This window comes from Ranitomeya imitator, chromosome 1 (genome assembly GCF_032444005.1).
Source record: "Ranitomeya imitator isolate aRanImi1 chromosome 1, aRanImi1.pri, whole genome shotgun sequence".
Lineage (NCBI taxonomy): Eukaryota > Metazoa > Chordata > Amphibia > Anura > Dendrobatidae > Ranitomeya > Ranitomeya imitator.
This window is the reverse complement of record NC_091282.1, coordinates 464933668-464945979: the sequence shown is the minus strand read 5'-3', so window position 1 is coordinate 464945979 and position 12312 is coordinate 464933668. Positions and strand designations below refer to the sequence as shown.

General features: G+C 46.7%; 1 protein-coding gene across 10 annotated transcripts in view; it reads left to right on the top strand.

Annotated features, from left to right (window-relative positions):
* Window positions 1-12312, top strand: part of NFIB (nuclear factor I B) — a 686817-nt gene that overhangs the window by 396959 nt on the left and 277546 nt on the right. For 2 of the 10 annotated variants that reach the window (XM_069765061.1, XM_069764987.1), the window contains exon 1: window positions 9379-9698. The exons of 6 other annotated variants lie outside the window; for them this stretch is intronic. In XM_069765061.1, coding sequence (XP_069621162.1) covers window positions 9669-9698 — 30 coding nt within the window. In that variant the 5' untranslated portion in view covers window positions 9379-9668. Of the gene's footprint in view, window positions 1-9124; window positions 9699-12312 lie in introns of those variants that run through there. 2 more of the 10 variants (XM_069765080.1, XM_069765026.1) reach the window with 2 other exon arrangements.

Below are 12312 nucleotides of genomic sequence, written 5' to 3'. Positions count from 1 at the left end.
ACTTGTTTTTTGTTTGGCTTTTTTACTAGATTCAGTAAATGCTAAAACTGACCTGCCATTATGATTCTCCAGGTCACTACGAGTTCATAGACTTCAAACATGTCTTTTTTATCTAAGTGGTGAAAAAAAAATCCAAAGTTTGTTAAAAAAAATTGCGCCATTTTACGATACCCGTAGCGTCTCCATTTTTCATGGTCTCAGGTTGGGTGAAGGCTTATTTTTTGCGTGCTGAGCTGTCGTTTGTAATGATTTTGGTGCAGATACGATCTTTTGATCGCCCATTATTGAATTTTAATGCAATGTCGCGGTGACCAACAAAAAAGTAATTTGGGAGTTTTTACTTTTTTCTTACTACGCCGTTTAACAATCAGTTTAATCCTTTTTTATTGATAGATCGGACGATTTTAAACGCGGCGATACCAAATATGTGTAGGTTTGATTTTATGTTTATTGTTTTATTTTGAATGCGGTGAAAGGGGGCTGATTTGACCTTTTATATATTTTTTTATATTTTTAAAAACATTTCTTTTTACTTTTGGCATACTTCAATAGTCACCATAGGAGTCTAGAAGCTGCCATAACCTGATCGGCTCTGCTATATAGAGGCGATGGTAAGATTGCTTCTATGTAGTCGAATTGCTGACTTGCTATGAGCGCCGACCACTGGGTAGCGCTCACAGCAATCCGGCAGTGACAACCATAGAGGTCTCCAGGAGACCTCGAGTTGTCATTCCCACACACTGGTGACCCGCGGTTACGTTACTCAGGTCACCGGTGTGTATATTTCCGGACTGATTGCCGGAAGCGCTATTTAAATGTGGCTGTCAGAGTTTGACAGCGGCATTTAACTAGTTAATAGCCACAGGTGGATCGCGATTCCACCCGCCGCTATTGCAGGCACATATCAGCTGTTCAAAACAGCTGACATGTCCCCGGAAAGATGTGGGCTCACTGCCAGAGCCCACATCAAAGGTATACAAACATCGGCGTACTAATACGCCTGATGTCGGTAAGGGGTTAAAGGGGTTTTCTTGGATGGTGGAAATTGGGCTAAAGGGAGTAAATGATTTAAAATAAAATAACCTAATAAATCACCTGTCGCTGCTTTGCTTACTTCATGTAGTCACGAGGCTGCTGCAGGCAATCACTGTTTTCAGTTTTGAATGCCACAAGACTGCTTGAGGCCGGTTTCACACGTCAGTGGCTCCAGTACGTGAGGTGACAGTTTCCTCACGTACCGGAGACACTGACTCACGTAGACACATTGAAATCAATGTGTCTCTGCACATGTCAGCGTGTTTTCACGGACCGTGTGTCCGTGTGCAAAACACGGAGACATGTCAGTGTTCGTGGGAGCGCACGGATTACACGGACCCATTAAAGTCAATGGGTCCGTGCAAAACACCTACCGCACACGGACGCTGTCCATGTGCAGTCCGTGTGCCGTGCAGGAGACAGCGCTACAATAAGCGCTGTCCCCCCAGCGTGGTGCTGAAGCCGCCATTCATATCTTTCCAGCAGCGTTCGCTGGAAAGAAGATATGAAAAATCCTTTTTTTTTTTTTTTTTCGTGTTTAAAATAAAGATCCCTGTCCCCTCCCCCCTCCCACTCCCTGTGCGCCCGCCCGCTGTTAATAAAATACTCACCTGGCTCCCTCGCAGCGTCCTCTCAGTGCCAGCTTCTCCTGTATGAGCGGTCACGTGGTGCCGCCGATTACAGTCATGAATATGCAGCTCCACCTCCCATAGGGGTGGAGCCGCATATTCATGACTGTAATGGGCGGCACCACATGACCGCTCATACAGGAGAAGGTGCGGCGCGGAGAGGGCGCTGCGAGGGAGCCGGGTGAGTATTTTAGTAACAGCGGGCGGGCGCACAGGGGGTGGGAGGGGACAGGGATCTTTATTTTAAACACGAAAAAAAAAAAAAGGATTTTTCATATCATCTCTCTAGCGAACGCTGCTGGAGAGAAGATATGAATGGCGGCTTCAGCACCAGATGCAGGGGACAGCGCTTACTTGTACCGCTGTCTCCTGCACGGTCCATGTGGTACCCAGTTGGCACACGGGCGGCACACGGCTGCCGCACGTGTGCCACACTGATGTTCACGGTAAGCACACGGACACGGATAATTCCGGTACCGATTTTTCCGGTACCGGAATTATCTGGACGTGTGAGACTGGCCTAAAGCGGTATTCCCATCTCCAAGATCCTATCCCCACATGTAGTAGGATTAATAATAATAATAATACTACTACTAAGGCTGCCGTCACACTATCAGTATTTGGTCAGTATTTTACATCAGTATTTGTAAGCCAAAACCAGGAGTGGAACAATTAGAGGAAAAGTATAATAGAAACATATGCACCACTTCTGTATTTATCACCAACTCCTGGTTTTGGCTTACAAATACTGATGTAAAATACTGACCAAATACTGATAGTGTGACAGCAGCCCAATAATATCAAATTCACTGTGTCACTTACCCCATGTACAGGGCAATCTAACAAAAAAAAAAAAAGTCACGTCCTCTTGGAAGCCATAAGTATGCAGGTTTTCTAGCCTAAAGAAATACTGTACTTGGTAAAGCAATAAATAAATAAGTTGTTTGTGATATTAGACGTACATAGAATCATAGAATGGTAGAGTTGGAAGGGACCTGCTGGGTCATCTGGTCCAACCCCCTGCTCAATGCAGGATTCACTAAATCATACCACTGGAAGTGCACCAGGGATGGGAAATTAAACCATGCACCCTATTGTACTGGGAGTACCAACAAAGGCCCCCATTTTGATTGTCCTCAAGGTTTGTCTTGGCTCCTTTTCTTTTATGGAGTGGCAGATTGCATTATTGTAATGTCTTGTTATGACCAAATAAGAATTATATCAAGATGTAATAAAGCCTCATTCAGACTTTTCTTGTAAGCAAAAACAGACTGTTGTTGATCAGTGTTTGTTCAGTGTGTCAGTTTTTACCATTGTTGTATGGTCAGTGTATCAGTTTTTACCATGAGTGTTTGGTCAGTGTGTCACTCTTTACCATCAGTGTTTGGTTAGTGTGTCAGTTTTTTCCATCAGTGTTTGGTTAGTGTGTCACTTTATACCATCAGTGTTGGGTCAGTGTTTGACTTTTTACCATAAGTGTTTGGTCAGTGTGTCACTTTTACCATCAGTGTTGGGTCAGTGTGTCACTTTTTACCATCAGTGTTTGGTCAGTATGTCACTTTATACCATCAGTGTTTGGTTAGTGTGTCACTTTTTACCATGAGTGTTTGGTTAATGTGTCACTTTTTACCATGAGTGTTTGGTTAATGTGTCACTTTTTACAATGAGTGTTTGGTCAGTGTGTCACTTTTTACCATCGGTGTTTGGTCAGTGTATCAGTTTTTACTGTCAGTGTTTGGACAGTGTGTCACTTTTTAGCATCAGTGTTTGGTCAGTGTGTCACATTTTACCATTAGTGTTTGGTCAGTGTGTCAGTTTTTACCATCAGTGTTTGGTCAGTGTGTCACTTTTTACTATCAGTGTTTGGACAGTGTGTCACTTTTTACTATCAGTGTTTGGACAGTGTGTCACTTTTTACCATAATTGTTTGGTCAGTGTATCAGTTTTTGCCATCAGTGTTTGGTCAGTGTGTCAGTTTTTACCATCAGTGCTTGGTCAGTGTATCAGTTTTTGCCATCAGTGTTTGGACAGTGTGTCACTTTTTACCATCAGTGTTTGGTCAGTGTGTCACTTTTTACCATAAGTGTTTGGTTAGTGTGTCACTTTTTACCATCAGTGTTTGGTCAGTGTGTTAGTTTTGCCATCAGTATTTGGACAGTGTGTCACTTTTTACCATCAGTGTTTGGTCACTGTGTCAGTTTTTACTACCATCAGTGTTTGGTCAGTGTGTCACTTTTTACCATCAGTGTTTGGTCAGTGTGTCAGTTTTTGCCATCAGTGTTTGGTTAGTGTGTCACTTTTTAGTATCAGTGTTTGGCCAGTGCATCATTTTTTACCATCAGTGTTTGGTCAGTTTTTACCATCAGTGTTTGCTTAGTGTGTCAGTTTTTACCATCAGTGTTTAGTCAGGGTGTCAGTTTTTACCATCATTGTTGGGTCAATGTGTCAGTCAGTTTACAGACCGTGAGACTGTGGCCTTATAATGTTAATCACAGACAACATGCAGACTGAACACTGCTGTCATCAGTCTGCTGCCTGTGATTTTCACAGACCCATAGGCTTGTAGGGGTAATTTTGATATGTGACTTTAATAAAAAACAGAAATATCTCTGTGTTTTTTGTAGAGGCTCAGTGCAAAAAATAAAACCACCAACGAGTGAGTATCCCCGTAGACTATAATGGGACGGTGCTCTATTCTGGAAAACCACAGAGCAGATGTCTGAATGAGGCCTAAGGGCTCATACTCACTTGCGTAAAATACGGCCGAGTCTCGCATGGTAACACCCGGCTCTGCCGTCGGCACTTGGGAGCAGAGTGTGCAGCTCCATGTATTGCTATGTGGCCGTATGCTCCGCTCTGGAGTGCCAGCGGCAGAGCCGGGTTTTAACATGCGAGACTTGGCCGTATTTCAGGCAGGTGAGTATGAACCCTAACTGTGATAACGGTGTTCATTGTCATCTACAGATTATTGCTGTGGTGTCTGGTTATTTCGGCCATTCTGCATCTTACTTTCTATAGGAAGACTAAAATTATATTGGGTGAACCTATGTGGGCATAGAGGCTGGCAAGGGTGCCCTCTCCAAATGTACGTCGCCTGACAGGAGTGGGAGAAAGAAGTTAACTGTCCATTTACCTTAGCCATGACGCCCCTCAGTCATTTGCCTCAGCCATGACGCCCCTCAGTCATTTACCTCAGCCATGACGCCCCTCAGGCATTTACCTCAGCCATGACGCCCCTCAGTCATTTACCTCAGCCATGACGCCCCTCAGGCATTTACCTCAGCCATGACGCCCCTCAGTCATTTACCTCAGCCATGACGCCCCTCAGTCACTTACCTCAGCCATGATGCCCCTCAGTCATTTGCCTCAGCCATGACACCCCTCAGTCATTTACCTCAGCCATGATGCCCCTCAGTCATTTGCCTCAGCCATGACACCCCTCAGTCATTTACCTCAGCCATGATGCCCCTCAGTCATTTGCCTCAGTTGTGACACCCCTGCCATTTACCTCAGCCATGACGCCTCTCAGTCATTTACCTCAGCCATGACGCCCCTTAGTCCTTTACCTCAGCCATGACGCCCCTCAGTCATTTACCTCAGCCGTGACGCCCCTTAGTCATTTACCTCCGCCTTGATGCTCCTCAGTCATTTACCTCAGCTATGATGCCCCTCAGTCATTTGCCTCAGCCATGACACCCTTGTCATTTACCTCAGCCATGACACCCCTCAGTCATTTACCTCAGCCATGACGCCCCTCAGTCATTTACCTCAGCCATGACGCCCCTCAGTCATTTACCTCAGCCATGACACCCCTTAGTCATTTACCTCAGCCATGACACCCCTCAGTCATTTGCCTCAGCCGTGACGCCCCTCAGTCATTTACCTCAGCCATGAGGCCCCTGTCATTTACCTCAGCCATGACGCCCCTCAGTCTTTTACCTCAGCCATGACGCCCCTCATTTACCTCAGCCATGACACCCCTCAGTCATTTACCTCAGCCATGGAGCCCCTCAGTCATTTACCTCAGCCATGACACCCCTCAGTCATTTACCTCAGCTATGACGCCCCTCAGTCATTTATCTCAGCCATGACGCCCCTCAGTCATTTACCTCAGCCATGACACCCCTCAGTCATTTACCTCAGCCATGACGCCCCTCAGTCATTTACCTCAGCCATGACACCCCTCAGTCATTTACCTCAGCCATGACGCCCCTCAGTCATTTACCTCAGCCATGACACCCCTCAGTCATTTACCTCAGCTATGACGCCCCTCAGTCATTTATCTCAGCCATGACGCCCCTCAGTCATTTACCTCAGCCATGACACCCCTCAGTCATTTACCTCAGCCATGACGCCCCTCAGTCATTTACCTCAGCCATGACACCCCTCAGTCATTTACCTCAGCCATGACGCCCCTCAGTCATTTACCTCAGCCATGACACCCCTCAGTCATTTACCTCAGCCATGACGCCCCTCAGTCATTTACCTCAGCCATGACGCCCCTCAGTCATTTACCTCAGCGATGACGCCCCTCAGTCATTTGCCTCAGCCATGACACCCCTCAGTCATTTACCTCAGCCATGAAGCCCCTCAGTCATTTACCTCAGCCATGACACCCCTCAGTCATTTACCTCAGCCATGACGCCCCTCAGTCATTTATCTCAGCCATGACGCCCCTCAGTCATTTACCTCAGCCATGAAGCCCCTCAGTCATTTACCTCAGCCATGACACCCCTCAGTCATTTACCTCAGCCATGACGCCCCTCAGTCATTTATCTCAGCCATGACGCCCCTCAGTCATTTACCTCAGCCATGACACCCCTCAGTCATTTACCTCAGCCATGACGCCCCTCAGTCATTTACCTCAGCCATGACGCCCCTCAGGCATTTACCTCAGCCATGACGCCCCTCAGTCATTTACCTCAGCCATGACGCCCCTCAGGCATTTACCTCAGCCATGACGCCCCTCAGTCATTTACCTCAGCCATGACGCCCCTCAGTCACTTACCTCAGCCATGATGCCCCTCAGTCATTTGCCTCAGCCATGACACCCCTCAGTCATTTACCTCAGCCATGATGCCCCTCAGTCATTTGCCTCAGCCATGACACCCCTCAGTCATTTACCTCAGCCATGATGCCCCTCAGTCATTTGCCTCAGTTGTGACACCCCTGCCATTTACCTCAGCCATGACGCCTCTCAGTCATTTACCTCAGCCATGACGCCCCTTAGTCCTTTACCTCAGCCATGACGCCCCTCAGTCATTTACCTCAGCCGTGACGCCCCTTAGTCATTTACCTCCGCCTTGATGCTCCTCAGTCATTTACCTCAGCTATGATGCCCCTCAGTCATTTGCCTCAGCCATGACACCCTTGTCATTTACCTCAGCCATGACACCCCTCAGTCATTTACCTCAGCCATGACGCCCCTCAGTCATTTACCTCAGCCATGACGCCCCTCAGTCATTTACCTCAGCCATGACACCCCTTAGTCATTTACCTCAGCCATGACACCCCTCAGTCATTTGCCTCAGCCGTGACGCCCCTCAGTCATTTACCTCAGCCATGAGGCCCCTGTCATTTACCTCAGCCATGACGCCCCTCAGTCTTTTACCTCAGCCATGACGCCCCTCATTTACCTCAGCCATGACACCCCTCAGTCATTTACCTCAGCCATGGAGCCCCTCAGTCATTTACCTCAGCCATGACACCCCTCAGTCATTTACCTCAGCTATGACGCCCCTCAGTCATTTATCTCAGCCATGACGCCCCTCAGTCATTTACCTCAGCCATGACACCCCTCAGTCATTTACCTCAGCCATGACGCCCCTCAGTCATTTACCTCAGCCATGACACCCCTCAGTCATTTACCTCAGCCATGACGCCCCTCAGTCATTTACCTCAGCCATGACACCCCTCAGTCATTTACCTCAGCTATGACGCCCCTCAGTCATTTATCTCAGCCATGACGCCCCTCAGTCATTTACCTCAGCCATGACACCCCTCAGTCATTTACCTCAGCCATGACGCCCCTCAGTCATTTACCTCAGCCATGACACCCCTCAGTCATTTACCTCAGCCATGACGCCCCTCAGTCATTTACCTCAGCCATGACACCCCTCAGTCATTTACCTCAGCCATGACGCCCCTCAGTCATTTACCTCAGCCATGACGCCCCTCAGTCATTTACCTCAGCGATGACGCCCCTCAGTCATTTGCCTCAGCCATGACACCCCTCAGTCATTTACCTCAGCCATGAAGCCCCTCAGTCATTTACCTCAGCCATGACACCCCTCAGTCATTTACCTCAGCCATGACGCCCCTCAGTCATTTATCTCAGCCATGACGCCCCTCAGTCATTTACCTCAGCCATGAAGCCCCTCAGTCATTTACCTCAGCCATGACACCCCTCAGTCATTTACCTCAGCCATGACGCCCCTCAGTCATTTATCTCAGCCATGACGCCCCTCAGTCATTTACCTCAGCCATGACACCCCTCAGTCATTTACCTCAGCCATGACGCCCCTCAGTCATTTACCTCAGCCATGAAGCCCCTCAGTCATTTACCTCAGCCATGACACCCCTCAGTCATTTACCTCAGCCATGACGCCCCTCAGTCATTTATCTCAGCCATGACGCCCCTCAGTCATTTACCTCAGCCATGACACCCCTCAATCATTTACCTCAGCCATGACGCCCCTCAGTCATTTACCTCAGCCATGACACCCCTCAGTCATTTACCTCAGCCATGACGCCCCTCAGTTATTTACCTCAGCCATGACGCCCCTCAGTCATTTATCTCAGCCATGACACCCCTCACCGTTGGGGACATGAATGTGGCCGAGGACAGGCCTGATGTCCTACAAGTTTGGGTAGTTTGGGATTTGCTTTGCTACTTATAGAAATGACATATTGGTTTCGGTGTGTGGTTTAGTGCAATGTTATATAAAGTACCCCACAAGAGCGCCACATCTAGAGCGGTCTGTAAAGCCGCAATGCGCTGTGTAACCACAGCATTCCCCAACATCACACTGAGGTGAAATAGCCACAATACATGAATGGTGGGCGTACAGTGGCACTGAGCCATGTGCCCTGCTAGCTGATGTGCTGCCCTCACTGCCCATAGGACTACATGCACTTTTCTACCTGCTTACCCCTAGATTTTATGAGGTACCCAAGGAGTTAAGAAAGTGAGCTCCAGCCACACCCGGTCCCCTCACCCCAGATAACCGCAGAGAGGGAGGACAAATGGGCGGGAAAGCTAGAGGTGAGGCATGGGGCGTATATACGGCGGCCTTCTCTGCCCCCGTCCTCCAGTCATTTTCTGTGTGACCCGTGTCGTCTGGCACATGTGCCCACTGTGGTCAATTTACACGAGTGTAATGAGGGCACGCGTGCCACCTTGTGCCAAACGGTAAACCCGTCCCGAGTTTAGGAAAGTAATGCGAGAAATGATTGAGGGCAAGAGAAGCGAGGAGTGAGGGAAGAAGACGCGCTGGGGCAGCGGCAGCAGCAGCAGCCTTCCTCCCCCTCCATGATTTAACCCCTCCTCTCCCAACAGGGCGCCGGTACCCTGCAAGTTGTGGGCATGTGAAGGGGCGGAGGGACATATAGGCGAGCGGCACACGGCGCACCAGGGGGAGGAGTGTGTCTCCTCCATGATTGTGTCATTAAATAATAATAATAATAAAAGAAAAAATCACAAATCCTTAAGTCTGATTTGGAAAGCTGAATCGGTGCAGAGGGTGTAACCGGTGCAGAGAGCGGAAGAGAGAGGGAGTGAGAGGAGAGCAGAGTGTGCGGGACATGAGCGCTCCTCCATCCATTCTGTAGGCTGCCCGGTGGGCACAGCGCGGGATGCCCGCTCACAGGGCAGGCACAGGACAGTAGCGCCACAGTCGAGCAGCGGCCAGCAGCAGCCTGCCATTCTGCTGCCGGGACAGCGGACAATGCATAGGTGAAGGCTCTCCCCGTGGATACCGCTCTGGGGACCCTTGCCGCCAAGCCATGATGTATTCTCCTATCTGCCTGACTCAGGTACCGTGCATGTTACTGGACCGGGCTGGGGAGGGACCGGGGACCGTATGTCTGCGGCAGGTGAGGGACCGGGGACCGTATGTCTGCGGCAGGTGAGGGACCGGGGACCGTATGTCTGCGGCAGGTGAGGGACCGGGGACCGTATGTCTGCGGCAGGTGGGGGAGCGGGGACCGTATGTCTGCGGCAGGTGGGGGAGCGGGGACCGTATGTCTGCGGCAGGTGGGGGAGCGGAGTACAGTGCCGGCCATGTCCCGGCAGGTGAGGGAGCCGGACATGTCCCGGCAGGTGAGGCAGCGGCCCCGTCACCTCTTCCCATGCCGTTACATACATACTTATTCACCATTTCTCCTGCTAAGCTGGCGTGCGTCCCCCGGTAGCCCTTCCTATGGTATGGGTCTATGTTCGGGAGGAATGGCCCATTTACGTTTTGGGGTAGTCGGTTATTAGTGAAAGCGCAAGTAGAGCGGTGACTGGAAACTTTTCCGTACCGCCGTGCCATGTGCTGCCATGGGCAAAGTCTGTGATATCTAGGCAGAGCAGCGCGAAATCTCGCACTTGTACTCGTTCTCCATCCCGTCCTGTCACTGTGACTTGTCATTATTGCCATCACCCATGGCATGTCAGGCTAGGAATCCCAGCACATGGGCTGTGTGTGCCAGGGGCTTCCTATACAATCATACACGTGCACAGCCAGATATATATGGGTCAGCGAGGAGATCTTCTATTTGTACACCCACACTTCAGGAATGTTAGAGATAGATAGATATATGCATAGCCCCAAAACATGTAGATCACAAATTGACATATATTAGTTGTCTTGTCATGAGTGGTCATCTTTCTAGCTATCATCTATTAATCTATTGTCTGTCTATCTATCTATCTATCTATCTATCTATCTATCTATCTATCTATCTATCTATCTATCTATTGTGTTTGATGGAAATTGTAGAATATAATGTGTAAAAATTGCCTTATATTAGAATACATTAGCCTCAGTTATGCCTTGTCTAAATGTTCCTATAAATTGGATTCCGCGTAGAATTACTGTAAAAATTCATATGCTCTGTGTTACTTGTGGCTAAATGATTAGGAGGCAAAACTATTGGATTTTTTTTCCCCATCAATACATTGAAAATAAGTGACTACTATCAATTATGTAGATCATTTTAGAAATTAGGCAATTTCTAATTTAGGCCTACAGCAGCTTTGAAAAATCAAGGTAAAAAAAGTAAAAAAAAAAGCCTGCCGGAATAATTTTCAGTCTTTCTATAATTTTTGAAAACCTGCAAATAAACTATAAGGCGAGCAATACATGCTACACTCCGACTGGGAAATTGTGAGTGAAGATGAAGACAACGATAAGGACTTTTTTTTTGTTCCAATGATTGGGTGCCGTCCTGTAGTTTTTTGGCTGACACTTTTTTTTTACTGTTTATATTTTCTTTGGCATGTAAGTTTGAGTGACTAGATGAAGTTTAATAAGGAAGCGTTTATGGCACGGCCACAGCCTAAAGTTACAGGGACATTTACACCTGGGCACATGTGCAACTGCTTTTACGTGATTTTATTCCTTATTGTAAAAAAAAATTATATATATATTACTGTATATGTGTGTGTATGTATATGTATATATGTATATACATATATACACGCATTTACTAAAATTGACATAAATGCACAAACTCTAAAATCTTTGATGTAGCTGGCTATATTTTAAAATTTTTTTACTAGAATTTAAAATGATAATTGTAGCAAATATATAAATCTTTTATATATATATATATGTCAAATTTGTTTTGAAAACATATAAAGTAAGTGTTATATATAAATATAATATATATAATATTAAGTCATGTCGCAAAATGCGTGTCTTCATTGCTAAGTGAAATGTAGGCTATTTTATAAAGTGTACCCATATGCAATATCCTTGCCCATATGTTTTTCCTTTTTTCGCTCCAATATTATTATTAATTTAATCACTGGGCATTTCAGTTAATTTTGTAAGTATGTCACTTTTTACAGTTCTTGCTTTAGTCACTGACTAGCTCAGACGTTTCCTGGCATGATATAGGTAGCCGAAGTATATGGCTGTAGCTGTCAGAAGTGTCGTGCTGCTCTACACAATTTGGAAGTTGTTTCACTTAATCTGTAAAAATAGATTTTTATCTCACAAATGTGATCACATTATATGAAAGAAATCTGTCAGCTTTGGAGGTTTCTGTCTAATGATTGTTCTGCCAGCGTGACATTAATAAAATCAGTCTGAGCTTGAATATTTGGTTTTGCTCTGATTTTGTCAGCACTTAGCATAGTGTTACATCATTTCTTTTTGGTGCACTTGATGTTCATTTGCTAACTCTTTCGCAGACCTTCGGAATCTGTCATTGCATTACAATACAAAATACAACTTTACCAGTTTTATACAATATATTAATGGGAATGGCAAATGTAAGTCACCTTCATTTCTAAAAACTGTTCAAAAAATGCTGAAGGTGGGAAAATAAATGTTTTTTTCTAGGTTCCGAATGGAAATATAGTGGTAGTTTAGTTTATGTGAACACTTATTGGAGACTTAACAATGCCAATGCAATGCCTTTTTACATTTTGCAGAAG